Source organism: Pelodiscus sinensis, chromosome 15 (assembly GCF_052426305.1).
Source record: "Pelodiscus sinensis isolate ZL-2025 chromosome 15, ASM5242630v1, whole genome shotgun sequence".
Lineage (NCBI taxonomy): Eukaryota > Metazoa > Chordata > Testudines > Trionychidae > Pelodiscus > Pelodiscus sinensis.
Window position 1 is genome coordinate 35002852 of NC_143066.1, and position 18445 is coordinate 35021296.

General features: G+C 47.9%; 1 protein-coding gene across 1 annotated transcript; it reads right to left on the reverse strand.

Moving 5' to 3' along the window:
• Positions 1 to 480: 480 nt before the first annotated feature.
• On the reverse strand, positions 481 to 16512 carry DRG2 (developmentally regulated GTP binding protein 2). The gene is made up of 13 exons (XM_075899739.2): positions 16298 to 16512; positions 14969 to 15129; positions 12284 to 12373; positions 10970 to 11030; positions 9024 to 9114; positions 8150 to 8222; positions 7902 to 7992; positions 7497 to 7594; positions 6739 to 6815; positions 4265 to 4353; positions 2748 to 2806; positions 2025 to 2078; positions 481 to 1931 (listed from the first exon to the last, which is right to left on the reverse strand). Exons 1-13 carry the CDS (start codon positions 16359 to 16361, stop codon positions 1845 to 1847), a joined length of 1095 nt encoding a protein of 364 aa, XP_075755854.1. The 5' UTR covers positions 16362 to 16512; the 3' UTR covers positions 481 to 1844.
• Between the last annotated feature and the right edge of the window lie 1933 nt (positions 16513 to 18445).

An 18445-nucleotide genomic window follows, 5' to 3' on the forward strand; every position in this document is an offset into this window, starting at 1 on the left:
TCATCATGCCACTTTGATCTCATTTCAGCTGTTGGGTTAATGTAGAGAAGCTAGGAAGCACCTTCCTAGCTTGTTTACCGGGGTAATCGGTTAATCAGCAGGGGACTGCTCTAGCTAGACTGGCACAGCTCTCTGCCCATGGCACAGTGCTGCGGGCCCTGCCCAGTCTGGGCCGAGCAACCCCTGACAAGAGGTGTGGTGGGTCCAGTTGCAGCAGCTGAGCTGGAGCAGCCCCCCCCCCCCCCCCCGCCATGGGATCATGGATAACTGGTTAGACATTATGTTTAAGAAGTTAATTTTTTAACCAGGATTTACATCCCCATTGTTGATTGGCTTGTTTCTCTCATCTAGCGGGTCCATCCTGTGACCCATTACAATAAAAATCCACTCCACAATACAGCCCCTTACCACCTCAGGTGGCCAAAATGGGGGTGAGGGGTGACAAAGCAAGCCTTTCCATTTCGAGACACAGGAGGATAATTCACTTGAAATAGCAACTTTTATTTTCTTAAATAAAACACTTCGGCCACTTCATCCTGTCAGTTTTGTAGGAGCACGAAAGAGGAGCTTGTGGTCAGTGGAGCCAGTCATCAAACCAGGCTCCATGGTTCAGAATTCTGCATTGGAACCAAGTCACTTTATCACAAAAGTAACTGAAAACTATTGGAGGCTCTTGCTCATGGAAAGAAAGAGCCAGTATCTGTCAGACACTAAACTATTTAGCAGCAACATTTAATAAAGCATGATTAGAAAATCCAAGTTTTCTGATAAAAGATTTCCATTCACAAAGCATTATTATTCATTTATTATAGCCAAAAAAGGCCACTGCCTAGAATGGGACTTGAGCCCGAAGAGCTATTTCTGGGATTCAGGAGCCATGGATGCATGATTTAGAGACAAGTGGTTTCCTGACAACTATTTCTCAGGTACACTGTCAGAAAAGGTGAAAGGAGAAGGCAAAGCAGAGGTTTTCCCCTGGGAAATTCCTAATATCACCTCTCTGACTTGCAACATGGACAGAAATGAATCCTCACCAAATCTTGGCGTTCTTCAAGGATGTAGCTACTGCACCTATGGCCTGGCCAAGTATCAATCCTTTTGTTCATAGGACTGCACTTTCTAGCTCTCTCAGCAGCATTAATTGGATCAGCATCTGCTATAGACTATATCAGAGAGTTAACAAGAGGATTAGGGTATTGGTTTTAAATTTAATAGAGTGGGATCTTCAAAAGCTCAGCCTAGAGCTGTCTCAGATGTGTAAGATTGGGAGTCTAAAGCCACTGTCATGTAGAGCTAAGACACCCTTGGAAGCTAGAAAGGCTGTGAGACTGGGGAAGGGGAAGGTTTGCTTTAATGATATCTTAAATGACAGGGATGTGCAAGGAATGACAGGTAACATCTCTCAGTGGTATCAATGGAACCAAGAGAGGAGTCATGTTTGCCTGGACAAATCCACAAATTCCAATTGGCTGAGAAAGCCTTGGGCAGGTATAACAGATGGACGTGTACAAGAGATCTGCCATGGTACAGGACCTGCTGAGTCAAGGACACTCATCTCATCTTAGCAAATGGACTCCATGGTTCCAGTTTTTAGGGATGCTATGCAAACAAGCTACCTTACATGAAATGTCACCATATGGGAAACCTTTGTCTCCCCATGTCCCCTGATATCAGAATAGCCTGAGTCTCTTCCTGTCTCCAGTGGAGCAAGCTTCATGGAAGCCTACGTGGCTTTGGAGAACTTCTTCTCTTTTTTTTTTTGGCTTTTATATGGTGACGATAAGTCAGTTCTGATTATACAGAGTAGGACAGGGTCAGGCACCAGTGGGCAGCAGCTAAGAAGGTTACTTCTTGACAATCTGGATGACATCTTCATGCTCCATTAGATGAGTTAATCCTACTCTTTGAGGACTGTATTTTGTGCTGGTTCCCTGTAAGCCAGGAGAAAACAAATTGAAATGTTTTAGGACTGGACACTTCAAATAGCACTGGCAAATCAAATTCAGAGAGTATTAGTTACTTACCCACACCAAAGCGTATTTGAACTGGCTTGCTAATGTTCTGTGAATTCGATGGCACTGCAGTAAGAGAGTGTGTGATGGTCAAATGATAATGCTTTATTTTATACTGGCCTCTGTTCTACTCTGGTTTTTATACTGTGCTCCTCCCTGTGGTATCTGAGGACCTAAGAATTAGGCTTGAAAGCGCTGTTTTGATTATTAGCTCCAACTAATCATGCCTCCCAAGAAAAGAAGTCGAGATTTCCCCCAGACTTTCAATACCCACTGCTGTGTCCATTTAACATCTAGCCACTACAAACAGGAACAACTTGGTTCCACATTGAATATTGAAAAGGCAACTTCAGAGCCACACTCAAAGAACACACAAAGAGCATAAAGTTAATGTACTAGAATTGTGTTTTCTCCAAACAAAGGTGCCAGAAATAGCACCACAAAAGTTGCAATTTCCATCTGCCTGTTTGCTGAACTCTATTAGTTAGCTTCATCGCCTTTTGTCTAGTAAAAAATGCTAGTAAGTTACATTACCAGGAAAGAAACATTTGTTTCTAGAACTTAGTGCAACCAAGCTAAGGAATATTAAAAGGCAACAAAACACCAACATGTGATTTTTCATAAGACAGCCTAAAATATATAAAATCCTAACAGTCGTCTCAGGTAGCAAGTTTGCATTGGACTCAGTGCTGTTCTTCCATCAGAGAAAGATCTTCCTTTGTGTTATTTACTTACCACATGCTCTACAGAAGCCCCTTTCCGGAGAATAATGGCATCTGTGAAGTCTGGTCTCTCTAGAGAGCACAAACAACATCAAGGGAAAGATAGCATCACTTTTCCGAGCACTGTTCTTCAACTCAATCTGACAATGCATTTAATTATCTACAACTCCTTGAATTCTCTCTTCCCATTACCCTCCAGTGATAGCCAACAACAGGCTGGCAGAGAAAGCAGCCATTCACCTGAATTATACTGCCTACCTAACTTCATATACACCTCAGTAGCAGGAAGTACAAACTGGACTTTTAAAGACCAATGGAAAAATTGATTTATTTTTCCAAGTACTTCCAAGACTTGATTTATTCTCTCTCAGCTATCAAAGGTTTTTGGTTTATCCTGCCTTTGATATATAAAAGTCATGGTTACCTGAGTCAACCATTTCCTTGTAATTCACAAGCTCATCCAGCCCCAACTCAATTCAATCCACATGACAGGACTTAATCACACCCATAAAAACCGAAGTCTAAACAAGCTACTTAAAAAAGGAAATCACTGTTGCAGTTTTGTTGAAGATCATAACATTTTCAGATGTAGTAAGAAACCATAAAATCTCACTGACATCTACCCAACATTCAAGCTTGTGATCCTTCCATGCCACATGCAACAATGGCCTTTACAATGTGCCAGGGAAAGAGACAGCTTGATGGATCTATCCTCCATGAATTCATCTAGCTCTTTTTTGAACTCTGTTAAAGTCCTGGCCTCTACAACATCCTCCGGCAAGGAGTTCCACGGGTTGACTGTGCATTATGTGAACAAATACTTCCTTTTATTTAACAAAACATGTAGATGGTATCATGAGCTTTCGTGGGCACAGCCCACTTCTTCAGATGACCAGAGTTATGGTTAGAAGATAAGGAAACTCCTCTAATCATAACTCTGGTCATCTGAAGAAGCGAGCTGTGCCCACGAAAGCTCATGATACCATCTACATGTTTTGTTAGTCTATAAAGTGCTACCAGACCATTTGCTTGCTGTTTTTCTTCCTGTAACAGACTAACTCAGCTACCCTCCGAAGCTTCCTTTTATTTGTTAACCTGCTGCCTATTAATTTCATTTGGTGCCCCTTAGTTCTTGTGTTATGGGAACAAGTAAATAACTTTTCCTTATTTACTTTCTCCACACCAGCCATGACTTGATAGACCTCTATCATATCCCCCTCAGTCTTCTCTTTTCTAAGCTGAAAAGTCCCAGTCTTATTAATCTCTTCTTTTACCAGCTGAGGACTGCTGCCCCTGTTCATTCTCAGCCCACGTGACACTTGTAAGCAACCCCATGGGAGTTGTGTCTCAGGAGGGGATGGTGCTAACTGCCCAGTCTTCCCAACACCACTGCGTGCTCCTAGCAGGGACAGCCTGTTTTGACTTATGACCACCTGGGAAGGCGGGGACCCAGCTGCCCACTGACAGCCTCCCCTTGCACTTCTGAAAATTCCCCCCTTGGACTCTTCGGGCAGTCAGTGTTTTGCTTACGCCCTCTCTTCTTAGTGTAGATACAGGTAAGCGCCAGGTATTCCCACAGCTTCTCTAGTAAGTAGTCGAGGTTCAGCTTCATCCCACAGCTGCAAAACACCACAAACATCTCAGCTTAGTGCAATTATATAACCCAAGAGCAGCCCAAGCTCAGCCTCACCTGGACTCCACAAAGAAGTGGGATTGAGAATAGGGATGTGAATGACTAGTCGACTAACTGATAAGCAAATGCTTATTGGACAGTCGACACGCTAGTCGACTAGTCACTTCCCCCATCCTCCTTGCTATCAGAAAAAGGCAGCAAAGGGGGCAGGGAAAGCTGACTCTGGGCTACATGTGGTGTTTCAAAGCAGCAGTGCCACATGGAGCCCAGGGTCAGCTGGGAACTCCCCCACTGACCCTGGGCTCCATGTCGCGCTGCCACTTTGAAATGCCGTGGGGAGCACAGGGCCAGTGGGGGACTTGTCCCGCTGACCCTGTGTTCCCCGCAGCGCTTTTGCCTTTGAAGTGTAGCAGCCGCCATGGGGCTGTTGCTACACTTCAAAGGAGGAGGCGCCCTTATCGACCAGTCAATGCAAATCACGACTATTCGATTAGCTAATTAATCGAAATTTTACATCCCTAATCGAGAAGCTTATTCAGTGCTGAATGACCAGGTGAAGCTTTCTGATGGGTCAGAAAGGGGAAGCAGACAAGGCTTCCCAAAGCCCATTCATTTCATAAATCAGAGAATACCATAGCACTACTGAGACCACCTGGTTCATTTGGTTCTCGGTCCTGCCATGAGGGCAGGGGACTGGACTTGATGATCTCTCGAGGTCCCTTTCTGTTCTAGGATTCTATGATTTCAACCTGCAGATGGTATGAGGCAGCTTATAAAGATTTCCCTCTCTCCGTAGATGGAGGCCACTGAATATTGTTAACAGTGACAGGATACTTGTTGAGTTTCTCTCTGAGCCAGAGCACAGAGCAGCTAAGTGATGTGCCAAGGAGCAGGCCATCCTTAGGATTTATGAGGCCATACACAGTCCTATTCTATTAAACTGGTGTCTCTGTGCCCGGCGGCAGCCTGGAGGGGTGGGAGGTGCTGATTTTTTAAAGATGTGATTCAATAATCTTCAGCAACACAGTAATGAAATACCTTTAAAACAAATTTTAAATGCTGGTCCTGTAGACTAATGCAGTAAAATCGGAAACTGACAGTATACACGTGGGGTTGGTAAATGCCTGTTAAAAGGCTTTATTACCAGGGCTCGACAAATAATACAATCTACTCGCCAGGTTCGGGCAATCTGCGCATGTGCAGATCGCCAGACAGCACAGCTGGTGAGCCCTGTTTATTACCACTTGAATGGCTCTTTCACAGGTTCGATGTTATGCTAATAGCTCTGCCAGGCTCTCTCACTTTTAAGTTACCTAGAGTAGTGGTCACCAACCAGTGATCGGGATCTACCAGTAATTCTTGGAGCCTCTGGCAGGTGATCCTGACTAGTTTGGCCAAGAGGTTGTCAAGTGTGAGCACTTCAGCTGCTCCTCCCCCCACTGCCACTCCTCTCCTGCCCTTTGCCTTGGAGCTGCCCCTTCCCCTGGGGAGCCTCCTGCTTGCCATGCAAGGCAGGGGAGGGAGAAGAGGGTGCTGATGTCAAGGTGCCCCCTCCCACTCTGTATCCTTTCTCCAGGGAGCAGAGAGGGGGCACAACAGGACTTGGGATGGAGTTCGCTGGCTGCTTTAGGTAGTGGGCCAGGGCCAGAGCAGGGGTGAGCCTGCCTTAGCCCCACTGCACCACCACCCATGAGCCACCTGAGGTAGGCAAGGCCCAGCTGGAGCCCACAGCCTGAACTCTTACCCCAGTCATGAACCCCCTCCTGCACCTCAAGCCCCTGCCCCGAGCACCCTGCATCCAATCACCTTACCAGAGGCTGCACCTAGAACCCCCTCCTACTTCCCAACTGCCTGCCCCAAGCTCAGCTCAGAGCCTCTCTCTCACACTCCAGATCCCTTAATCCAAGACCAGAGCCTGCACCCCAACCCTCAGCCCCAGCCTGCTGAAAGTGAGTGAGGATGGGCAAGAGAGGGAGGATGGAGTGAGCAGGGGCGGGGCCTTGGAGAAGGGACAGGAGGGAGGCGGGACAAGGGTATTTATATTTGAGGTAGATCTTGGACTGCACTTAAATTCAAAACGTGATCTTGTGCTTAAAAAGGTTGGAGACCCCTGACCTAGAGCCTCTCCAGAGGAAGCAAAGCCACAGAACACAGATAGGAAAAGGCAGGCAGATGGACATTAAGATCCAGTAGTGCCCCAAATCTTCAGGTGTCCTATGCAACTGCATATTCTGTGTGTATGGGAAGGACGGCTCTGCCAAGGAGCATGCCCTTCTTTGGGCAAGGAAGCAGCTATTAATGAAACGTCAAGCAACTTCTCTGAGTACAGAGCTTGTAGGAGGTGTGGACTGACTGACTTGCATGTTATTACCTGATCACAACACTGTTGGGTCTCCTAGCCAGACGATCTACTTCCTCCATAGATATCTGGTCAATCTTGTTATAAACCTAATTCAAAAGAGAAAATAACACACCCTTTAGAAAGCCAATTCATGTGTCACTGCAAGCAAACATGGTATAACTGAGTGATTACAAGGTTCTGCAGCTTCCAGTGCTTGCAGACATACAATGGGACACTGGGACTAGTTAAAAATGGCTCTTATCAATACTGATCAAATGTTTTGGTAAACTGTTAAAAGTTCATAAGCCTCAAAATAATAGAAGTTCCCCCATTTTAACTCATTTTTTTCCTTTGGGGTCACCTGTAGTGTTTTGTTCTTGGATAATTACAAACCTCTCAAACAGGTCCCCTGAAATGAAAGGTGCATTGAGACTGCACAGACAGACACCATGGTTGACAAAGAAAACGACATGCAACTTTCAGCATCAAAACAAAAGTCTCTGCACCACCTGAACTAAAAAAGGAACAATCAGCTGAGAATAGCCTGCTGGTGTAGTCATGGGGCCAGCCACAAGAGGGCGCTGGAATCATCTGCATTACCCAAGCATTCTGCTAGCACATGTACAACAGGGTAGCTAAACGTTTTAGGACAAGTGGTGGTTTTCAGAGGGATTCTCTCAAGGCAAGAGGCCAAGGTCCTCTCTCAAGATCATTCTATATTTATGGCCCCAACCTTATGCTGTCCCATTCATTTGACAGAAATAAAAGTCTGTTTCCAGGGTACTCACATAAAGGCAGGGCATGTAGACTCTGTTACCGACAATCACATCGATAAACTCATCAGGAGAACAATCTTCTCTAAACAGAACCTCTGCATTGAAGATTTCTGAGATGGACTTCATTAAGGCCAAACTTCCTCTCTGGGCTAAATACACTGCACAGGCACAATAAGGCTGGCTTTGTTGAATCTTGTATAACAGGGGCTGCTCAGATGAACCCCCTCCCAAATGCCTAGTGCTTTTAACTTCACTGCCAGCTTACTGGCACTACCACCTTGCTCTGAAATGAGTATTAAATACCGAGTCCCATTCTAGTTCATCTTCACCTAGTGAGCCGCGGATCGTGGGCTGGTGCACAAGAGAAGTAATTTCTGGAGGTAGCCCCTTTTCAGGCTCCCATTCAGGAAAGGATACTGTATTCATGGAGGATGAGCTGCACCAGCTTCTCAGAGCACTGGGTCAGTGTGACAGTCGAGTTAAAGGAGATGCCTCCTCCCTTCTTTGGCTGGATGAACAGAGCAAAAAAACCCTTAAATATTCTGTAAAACGTTTAGCCCACATTATCTGCAACATGACAAAAGGGACAGGCACAGAGGAATTAGTGCATCCATTAGACGAGCATGCCAAACCCTTAACTGTGCAGGGTCTCTGGTAAGTCTCACCTTGAAGTAGATGTTTGGTTTGCATTTGTTCAGCCGGATTCCTACAGATTCCAATTCCCTTTCTAAGAGAGACCTGCGAGGACACTGCAAATCAGTCATCGGTACAACCAGAGGACAGTCACAAGCTTGGATTTTGAGTGGCCAGCACCTTGAGGTTTCCCAGCTCCAATATCACCACCCTGTGGATCTTCTCTATATCACTGACTAGGGCCCTCCCATATAGCAAAGCCTCTAGTTGTATCCAAGGACGTGGTCATGGGAGGAGGACAGCCACAAACATAAAGATACCATCATGTAATCAATTACCCTTCCCTGGACAGGCCTCGTTTTGATGTTCTTCCTCACAAGAAGCCAGAACTGAGACTCCTTGCGAGCTTAGTAAATGCTGTGCCTAGCTACCTAGTAGGTGTTTCTATTGAGCACAACTAAATCCATTGCCCAAACCTGGGTTCCTTGCTTGGAAATTAGCAATAGGTCACCCAGTCCAGGTAATAAGCTGCAGTAACTGCTGTAGCTAACAAGATAGCAATGGCCAAAAAGCCCCGGTAGAAGTTTAAACTTAAAAAGAAACATTCACAGAGCAGCCTCATGATGCACACATTTTTTGAAACTGCTAGCAGGAGTGGAAGAACAATTCAGCAAAAATCAGCAACAAGCAGTTCACTGTGGAATACCTATGGAGAGAGATGATCCCAAAAATATCAGAATAAAATTATTAGCCTAGTGTAGATTACATTAGGACATTAGTGAATATCTAGAGTGCTGTATACAGACATGTCTAGTTTGTCTCTGCAGCTGGGAAATACAACGGAATCTGGATTCCTCCATTGGCAGATCAGCCCAGAACCAACTACGCCTCTCTCTCTGCACTCACCTCTGTACTTCGCCTTTGGTGGCATCCAGCATCATGATGACAACATCAGAGGTCCTAGCTACAGCTATCACCTGACGTCCTCTCCCTTTCCCTGAAAAGGATGGAGACGATGTTATACTGGTGGAAGGCAGAATATCTAAAAACCTCCTCAAACCAGGAGCCGCCCATGGGGCTTCCCCCCCCCCCTTAAAAAAAAAAAAAGATTTTTATTCCTGCTTTGGCTGCACTCGCCTGTTGGGAAGGAGGCCAGGCACATAGGGTCAAGGCCCTTTCAGAATTCTTGAGGCTGAAATCCATGAAAGTGCATAAAAGAAACACACCATATTTTGAAGGCCAGTTCAACAGCCTATCAATAGAGAGCACTACACAGACACACAAGGGATCTGGCTCTAAGCAATCATAGTACCCATCCCTCTAGTTCAGGGGTAGGCAATAATTTTTGGTGGGGGGCCACTCCATGATTTTGGTAAGTGATCAAGAGCTGCACTTTTCTATGGAAGGGGTGTGGGGTCTAGGATGGAGTCTGGGTACAGAAGGGTGCCCAGGGTAAGGGACTGGAGTCCAGGAGGCAGTGTGGGGTCTGAGAGGGTGTTTGTGTGAAGAAGGGGGTTGTGACCAGGTGTAGGGGGATGCAGAGGGCTTGGATGATGACCTAGGGGAGGGAGTTGGGGTACAGGAGCGTCAGAGGCAGCCTATGGATGGCAGGCGCTTATCTAAGCATCTCCAGGCCTGCAGCACCCGTAAGGCAGACTGGGTTCCCTGCCAGCTGCAGCCCCAGACTGCTTGAAAATACAAGGCGTTCCCTCCTGGAGGCTCTCAGCTCCGGTTTGCCCTTCCCCATCTCCCAGGCCAATCTCTCAGCTCCGACAGGCTGGCTGTTTCCAGCCAACAGGAGCTGAGAAATTGGCTGAGGTCAGTTCTTATTAGCTGGTTGTTTCTCACCAACAGGAGCTGAGCATTGGTCAGGGGGTGGGGAGAACATGCGAAGCTTCCCCCCCTCCCTGCAGAGCAGAGATACATAGGGATTGCACTTTAAACTGCACCAGCTGCGTGCCTGAGGGTCCCAGCAGGGTGGTCTGCGGGCTGGATCCAGTGGATTGGCAGGCCGGTTCTGGTCTCCAGGCCATATTTTGCGTAGCCCTACTCTAGTTGCATGGGGCTGGGATGTGAACCACTCAGATGAACAAGCACTCCCTCTGCAGGCAGACAGTGGAGAGGTACTGCAATCCCAGACTATCTTCCCTCTCCCCACTCCCACAAGAATCAGAGCATGCTCAGTATCTATTCATTCTGCACTGAAGTGAGGATACCCAGAATAGTGAAAAGGAAAACCCTGGGATCTCAGTTCAAATCAGTCAGTCTCACTCTCTGGTCAGAAGTGAAAGATGATGCGTATTAACCAAACTATGCTGGGCTCAGAATGAAACATTAGATGAATCCCACTTCGCAAGACTCCTCTCACCATGGCCTGAGCGACTGGCAGATGAAGTGAGAGGAAAAAGATGGATGAATTCCTGGCTCCCAAGTCAACAAGCCACAACAGAGTTCTCAGAAACACTCTGGTGATTGCAGCTGCACAGTATTTCTTGCCTTTTTTAACCTTCCGCCTGAACATCTCTAAGTCTCTTTAGTGACCAATACCAAACATGTCCCCTTTTACCAGGAGAACAGATGAATCCAAGTCTAAAATTTCCCCTGCATATAGAGGTTTGCTTACTTCAACTATCTACTTCCAGAACAAGCATTTTCTACAACATAATCTGCCTTTTCATAATTCAGGGACTCTTTTACAATTGTCTCCCACATTAAAACTCAGGTTTTAAGCCTAAGGTGTTCATACAATACATGAACCAATACTAGATCAGGGAGATTGGTACCATTCAGAAACCCCAAACACAATACTGAGAGCAGTGGCACTTATTAATTTAATGTAAGAGGTAACCAACCTTGTGCTGCTCCTTCAATAATTCCAGGCAGATCCAAAAGCTGAATGTTTGCTCCCTTGTACTGCAAAAAAATCAAAGAGATGGAAGGTTATGAAGAGCTGCACAATAGCTTCTAAACTACTTTTCAAACATCAAATAAGTCCTCAATGTATTCTAAACAGAATGCCAAATGTGAAATCAATGGAGCTACACAGAGGATAGGGCAGGGCAAAATCTGGCCCAGTAAGTTTAGGATCCCACTGAGCTGAAAACAGCTTTATAGTAAAAACTGCCAGTTATTTCACTAAATTTCTGAAAATTCTTCTTCCATCTCAAGATACATTTGACTGCAGCAGTTTATGGCCAAAGCTACGACAATTTTACATCATCTTGGTTTGACTATAAAATGACAAGACTAGAGCACCTGTTACGGTTGTAATATTATTTTTGTCTTCTGCTCACCAACTAAACTTGACCATATGGGTAATAAGTTTCTATCTGGTCCAACAGTTAAAATATTTTAATGAGAAGCACAAACGCTGCTGCCTTCTTGTGACTGAATTTTTAATTGCTCAGCTGTGTGTCACGGCATTATACTACTACAGTGAACAAAAATTTTCCTTTAACACAAGTCCTGAAGGTCACTCGCTTATGGAGTTCCATTCCTGCTACTGCAGTGAAATTTTAAATAATGAAATTTCACATGATACCGAATTTACAGGAGGCTATAGATGTTACAGAATTTATTCATGTTTTGATAATGATGGGTTTGTTTTGCTTATTTTAACTCAGCCTGGAATTTTGCCCCAAAAAGTTACATTATACTAGGATGCTTTTCACTTCGGTGCCATTTATAATTTACTTTACTGATAGATGTTCAGGGCAAAGACAGCAAAAACTCCTCAAGGATAGGAGTTGTCCTATTCACTTTCCAAAATGATTACAGCACAGATTGCCTGTTTTAAAGCTTAATTAAAAACAAATCTGTCAAGGCTTCCAGCCATCTGGTCAATGATGCCAATAGCTGTTATTAAAAAAAAAAATCAGCTGAACTATCTTATTGGTTGGCCACTCTAAATACAGAGTCAGACTCCCCAGTGCATGCTGCCTGTCTCAGTGGAGCAATGCTGCCTGTAAAAGTGCCAAGCTCTCACATTCCTAACTGCAAATGTGAGAGACCTTTCAAAAATTCAAAACAGAAATCAGCTAGGAAACAGGTCTTTTTATACGGCTGCTTCTGAGCTCCACCATACACACACATCACAGCATGTCCCTACATACTTGTATTTTGTTGCTAGCAGCTCATGATGTAGAATCCAGCCAAATTACACTTACTTCTATGACACCTGGGATACACGTCAACGTTGTGAATTCATACGAGGCAGCTTCACTGGCTGTGGAGGTCATTAAGCTCAGAAACGTGGACTGAAAGACAAGAAATCAATAATGTGAAATATGAACAAACTAGCTGGACTTACCCGGCGTTGCTCGGGAAACCAGAGGAACAAAATTTAGAAAATTTAGGAAAGAAGGGGACCCTGAGTCAGGGGACCCCTAGACCCTGGGGGCTGATGGCTCCTGGCCCACACCTGACCCTCTGAGAACAGCAGGACCCTCCTCCCCCCAGGACCGAGCAGCCAGCCCCCAGGAGAACAGTACACAGTCATGCGGCCAGTAGCAAAGGGACTTCTCCTTGCAAGGTTGGCTCAGGAATCCACCTGCCCTGCCTTGGCAAGCAAAAGCTCAGAGCTCACATCTAGCCCCAATGGCTGGACCCAGACACAGAAGAGCCCCAGTCACAGTATGAACAGAAGCCAGCCGGCTTAACAGCAGTGTAAGGCATTGAGGATTTAACCCGGCCCTTCTACCCTGAGCAGCAGCAGGCACACGGATTCCTTCTGCTCGGATAAGCCCAGCAAGCTGAGCAGAAAGGCTGGCTGGCTTTGGTTTTGGTTTCCCGGGAGGGGGAGAGGGGGCAGGTGTGGAGCGACCCCGAGGGGAGGGGAGGTTACATGCGGGAGGGGCGCCCCAGCTCACGCCCAGGGCTGCAGGTGCCATGGGGGGGCAGGGCAGATGCCCAAGCCATTATGCACACAGGGGTGGGGGCACTGCGTGCTGGCGGGGGAGAGAGGGGGGCCAGAAGAGGGTCAGTTATGTAACCTCACAGGCGGGAGGGGGCGAGTCCTGGGAGGCTACATGAGGGATGGGTGCCCCAGATCACGCCCAGGGCCGCAGGTGCCATAGGGGCAGGGCGGGACCCCAATCGGGTCCAAAAGTACCTTAAAACCTTCTCTTGGAGGAAAGGTTATCCCATGCAAAGTTTGGTTGCAGTAGCTCTTATAGTGTCCAAGTTATTTGCGCACAAAGTTACAAACATGCTCCTTTATATATTAGATAGGGTGGTACTTGGACAGATGTGGTGGAAGAAAATCAGATTGTCTGTCTATGTGGAGCACAGGCTGGCAGTTAGGGAGCTGGCGGGCAAAGGGTGGGGAGGAGCGGGGCACTGTCTGTGGGGGGCACAGGCTGGCAGTTTGGGTCATGGCAGGTGAGGGGTGGGAAAGAGGGGGCGCTGTCTATGTGGGGCATGGTGACATTTAAGGAGGTGGCGGGGGAGGGAAGGGGTGGAACAGGGCACTGTCTGTGTGGGGCACAGGCTGACAGGGAGGTGGCGGGGAAGGGGGGGTGGCAGCGTTCAAAAGAGCTGACCCTGCTCCCCCTTCTCTCGCTCCCCCCACCTTGTGTCTGGCCTGGTGCCGATTTTAACCCTCAGTGCCCTTTTCCATGCCAGTGTCCCTGCTGGTGCCCCTGCTCTCCCCTGGTCCACCTGCCTGCCGGTTTGCATGTCGGCGGAGGCGTGCCTGCGCCGTGAGGGCAGTCCTCCGTGCGCCGCCTCCACGCAGGCCCAGAACAGCGGCAGCCTGGGAGCGCACTGCCGCCGGCACAGCGAGGGGGGGGGGGGGGAGTGGTGCCCCCGTCACACCCTCCCAGAGTAACTTAAAACCTTCTCTTGGAGGAAAGGTTATCCCATGCAAAGTTTGGTTGCAGTAGCTCTTATAGTGTCCAAGTTATTAGAGCACAAACATTCTCCTTTATATATTAGATGACAGCATTAAGGATTTTAAGAGGCGGGTAAATGGGTAATCATATTATCAATACAATTTGTATCAACTACACGATTGGTTGATAAGGGAAGGCACTCAGAAGGAGCTACCCCCCCCCCGTAGCTTTGTAGTTTAAATGAAGTAAGAGCCGGGTGCACGGCCAGCCCAGCTCCTACTACATTTAAAAGGCAGAGCCACAGTAAGGGTAGCTCCTGGACCTGACAGGAGCTGGGATTGGCCTGGCTTGCTCAGCGCTGGCTCCAGCAGCCCTTGTCTGCAGGGGGTCCGAGCGGCAAGCTGGGACCCCTCACAGACAGGGGCTGCTTCGCCGCTGCAGCGCCTATCTGTGGGGGGTCCCAACTCCCTGCTGAGACATACACACACCTGCAGACAGGAGCTGCTGCCAGAGCAGCCTCCCTTCCCCCGGCTGCCTCTGATAGAGCATGAGTAGGTATATAAAGATAGATGGAAACAATGCAAATAAACGAATGCTGAACTAGCATGGGGAGAAAACTATTTTAGTTTTATCAGCCCTGTGCTCTTGTTATGATGGGCATGGAAGTTTTACATGTCAAGTGAGATACTTGGCATGTTCTCTTGAATGTCAGTTACCAGACAGCCCTTTCAGACCTTTCACAGTGGTGCTGCTGTCAGATGGGAACAAAAAAAGGTTTTGGGGTGCACCAACTGTGTTATGCATGCAAGAGTGATGAAAGATTTTCCCCAATTTTAGATTCTAGGTCTGGGTATGGAAGTAACATTCTTTCTATTTGTTTTTGGCAAATGAACACTTAAGTTGTTGAAATACACAAAAAGTCAGAAACATAGTGGTCAGATAATAAAAGTACATTTCAAAAGACTGAAAGCAAACTTATGAATTGCACATGCTAGAGAGTCAACTCTGATTGTCACTGACCTTACCCACAGAGGGAAATCCAATCAGTGCTACCCTGGCATCTCCCGATTTCATCACATCAAAACCTTCCCCTTTAGCCGCAGCGGATTTGGACGGTTCTAGAAGTTGAGCTCTGTACTTTGCAAGTTTTGCCTTGAGTAGGCCAAGATGGTACTCGGTAGCTTAAACAAAATAGCAACAACAGTAACTAAACAGTCTGCAACAGCATTGGAACATGCACCTCTTTCCCTGTTCAAGTGACTTATTTCTAGTTTGGGAATTGCAGCGATTTGGACATTTCTACAGATTAATATTGTAGATCGTCTTGGGTATTTTAACTCTTTATGCTGCACAAAACACTGAAATAAAGGCAGAGCCCACCTTTCAAGAGACTCCATTCTGCTAGACTAACTGAAGTGTAGGAGCATAAGCTTTCGTGGGCAAAGACCCACTTCGTCAGATGCATCTGATGATGTGGGTCTTTGCCCACGAAAGCTTATGCTCCTACACTTCAGTTAGTCTGTAAGGTGCTACAGGACTCCTCGCTGCTTTTGCAGATTCAGACTAACACGGCTACCCCTCGGATACTTGACTCCATTCTGCTAGAGAAAGAAGAGAATTTCTCAGGAGAGAAAATAGCAGTTTTGTATCCCCCTTAGTTTAGTTATTCATAACTCACTTCTTGCAGTGTAAGTTCTGTTTTTACCCTAACCCAATGAGACTTCTTGGTCTTGATGTAAGTTACACATGAGGTGGAAGTGCACGTGGCACCCATATGACATCCTACAGGTGGGTATAATATACAGCCAGTAAAGTCTCTGGGGGCAAATGGAGCACCCTTAAAAGGGACCAAAAAATATTCAGTGTAAGAGAAATGGAAGGGGCTGCCAGAACAGCCACAGTCCTCCCCCACCCAAACCCACCTCTGCCTTTGCCCCTGCCCCCCTGCCCCCCCCCCTCGCCTCCCCCCCGCCCCCCCCTCCCTCTGCCCCGCCCCCCCCCCCGTCTCCCACCCCCCACCTCTGCCTTTGCCCCTGCCCCTGCCCCCGGCTCCCCTGCCCCCCCCCCTCTCGCCCCCCACCACCCCCCCCCCCGTCTCCCACCCCCCACCTCTGCCTTTGCCCCTGGGCCCCCCCCCCACCCCCTCCCTGCCCCGCCCCCTCTGCCCCCCCCCCCCCGTCTCCCACCCCCCACCTCTGCCTTTGCCCCTGCCCCGCCTGGCCCCCGTCTCCCTCTGCCCCCCCCCCCCCCTGGCCCCCCCCCCTCCTGCCCCGCCCCCCCTGGCCCCCCTCCCCTCTGCCCCGCCCCCCAGCAGTAGCCCCGAGTGCACGGGGCGAGCCCCCCCCCCACCTTTGTTCTTCTGCGTGCGGGCGATCTCCTTCTCGATCTCCGAGATCTTCTCCAGGATGCCCATGGCGCCGGCGGGGGGAGGGGCGGGCGCCGGGGGCTCCGAAGCGGGCACCAGAGGCCTAACCCGGCTCCTCGCCCGGAAGCTGCCGGCGGCTCGCTCGCGCGCACTAATCACTCCCCCCGGCCGGCGTGAGAGGCGGCGGCCGGCGCACCCGAGTTCCAGTCCGACAGGGACACGCCGCGTGCCGGCCCCGCCGCAAAGGTTCCGGGAGCATAAAGTTCCCGCCCAGTAGGCAGCCTTGGGAGAGGCAGGGGGACTGGCAGCTGCCGGGTCTGGAGCCTCCCTCTCCCAACAGCGGAGCCCTGGGGCTGGCCCAGCTCCTGCAGCACCCAGCCCCGGCACTCACCAGCCCAGCTCACACACGTGGAGCCGGGTCAAGGCAGCAGCAGCCCCTGCCCATGAACCGCTGGGACTGGAATGGGTCAAAGCCCCGAGCTCGCCAGGATTGCTGCTCCGTGGAGGGGCTGAGCAGGCCAAGCGCCTCCCCCCCTGCACAGTTCCCAGGAAGGGGACAAGATTCTTCTAATTCAATGTTTCTCAACTTTTTTTTTTAAATAAAGTACCCCCTTTCAAAAAAATAACTACCCTCACTACCTGCAGTTTTCAGACTTTTTTTTTGTACGGTGGCAACACATTTGTTTAAACAACTTAATCGTAGCCGGGCAGGCGATGAAATTTGTGCGTGTAAAGAGTACACAAATAATAGAGTGCTGTAAAACTTAAACAAAATCAGTTTTCTCCAAATTTCAGGTGTGTTGACATACCCCCTCTCCCCCAGACTTCTCTAAAGTACCCCTAAGGGTAGTTGTACCACTGCTCTCAACTCAACTCAGCAAGCCATGACATTCCTGTAACACTGCCAAGGCAAAAGGATAGGGCAACTTGTTGGACAGCAAACGGGTGGGCAGGGAGGGAGATGTCTAAGGTGTTAGGGTGCACCAACTGCTTGCAAGAAGTGAACTTTCTCACCTTATGCAGTGGTACTTCCTTTTAATGTGCAAATTGAGTTCCTTGGGTGCATTTTCTCATTCACCATGCCATTAGCTCCAAGGGCTTTGCTATTCTGTCCCCCAGATTATTTTCAGACGGGAGGTTGCTACAATCTTTGATTATATAAAGCAGTGGTGGTTTTGCATTTATATGGTAGATAACAGAACAGTAGGGACATGAAAGGTTAACCTGTTAAATAATGGGTCTGGAGCAGCTTCATGACCACAGCAGATAGAGGCACTTCAGCAGTCAGAACAGCCCCTGCCTGTGGCAGGGCCAAGTAGGCAGAGGCTACTGTGGCCCCCTCACCCTCTTTAATAAATTAACTGGTTAACTAATTAAACAGGATTTTACCTCCCTATGGAAAGGGTACTTAAATAATTAGCACTTAAGCAGATACAGCAACACTACTCACAAGATACCCAACTAGTTCAGTGGGCAGAGCATCAGACTCAAGAGTTAAGGATTCAAGCCCCTGTTTGGGCAGATGGCTTTTAACTTGCTTTATGCACCAGGAGCCCAATGAATCCCAGCTGTGCTTGGAGCAGGACACCAGATCCCAGCCTGTAGGATCTTTTCCTAGAAAGGAAGTTCCCTTGTGGGAAGAACAATCTGTTTCACACAGTCACTTCTCATTCTGTATAGGAAGGAGTAAGGCAGATCTAAGGGTCATAGTGGACCACAAGTAAAATGTGGGTCACTGACACAGTTACAAAAAAAAAGCAAACATTCTGCAATGTATTGACAGGAGTGTCATGAGCAAGACACAAGTAGTAATTCTTGCACTCCACTCTATGCTGATTAGGCCTCAACTGGAGCTTTCAGCACATTTCTTACCATGTCTCAGAAAAGATGTGGCCAGAATAGAAAGGGTCCAGAGAAAAGAAACAATAATGGATTAAAGGTCTAGAAAACATGACCTGAGGGAAGACTGTGGGTCATGCTCCCGAAAAGGTATGATACCATCTACATTTTTTTTTGTTAGTTTCTAAGGTGCTACAGGACTATTTTCTGTTTAAAGATTTTTGAAAGAATTGGGTTTGTTTAGTTTGGAAAAGAGAAGACAGAGAGGACACGATTGCAGTTCTCAAGTACCT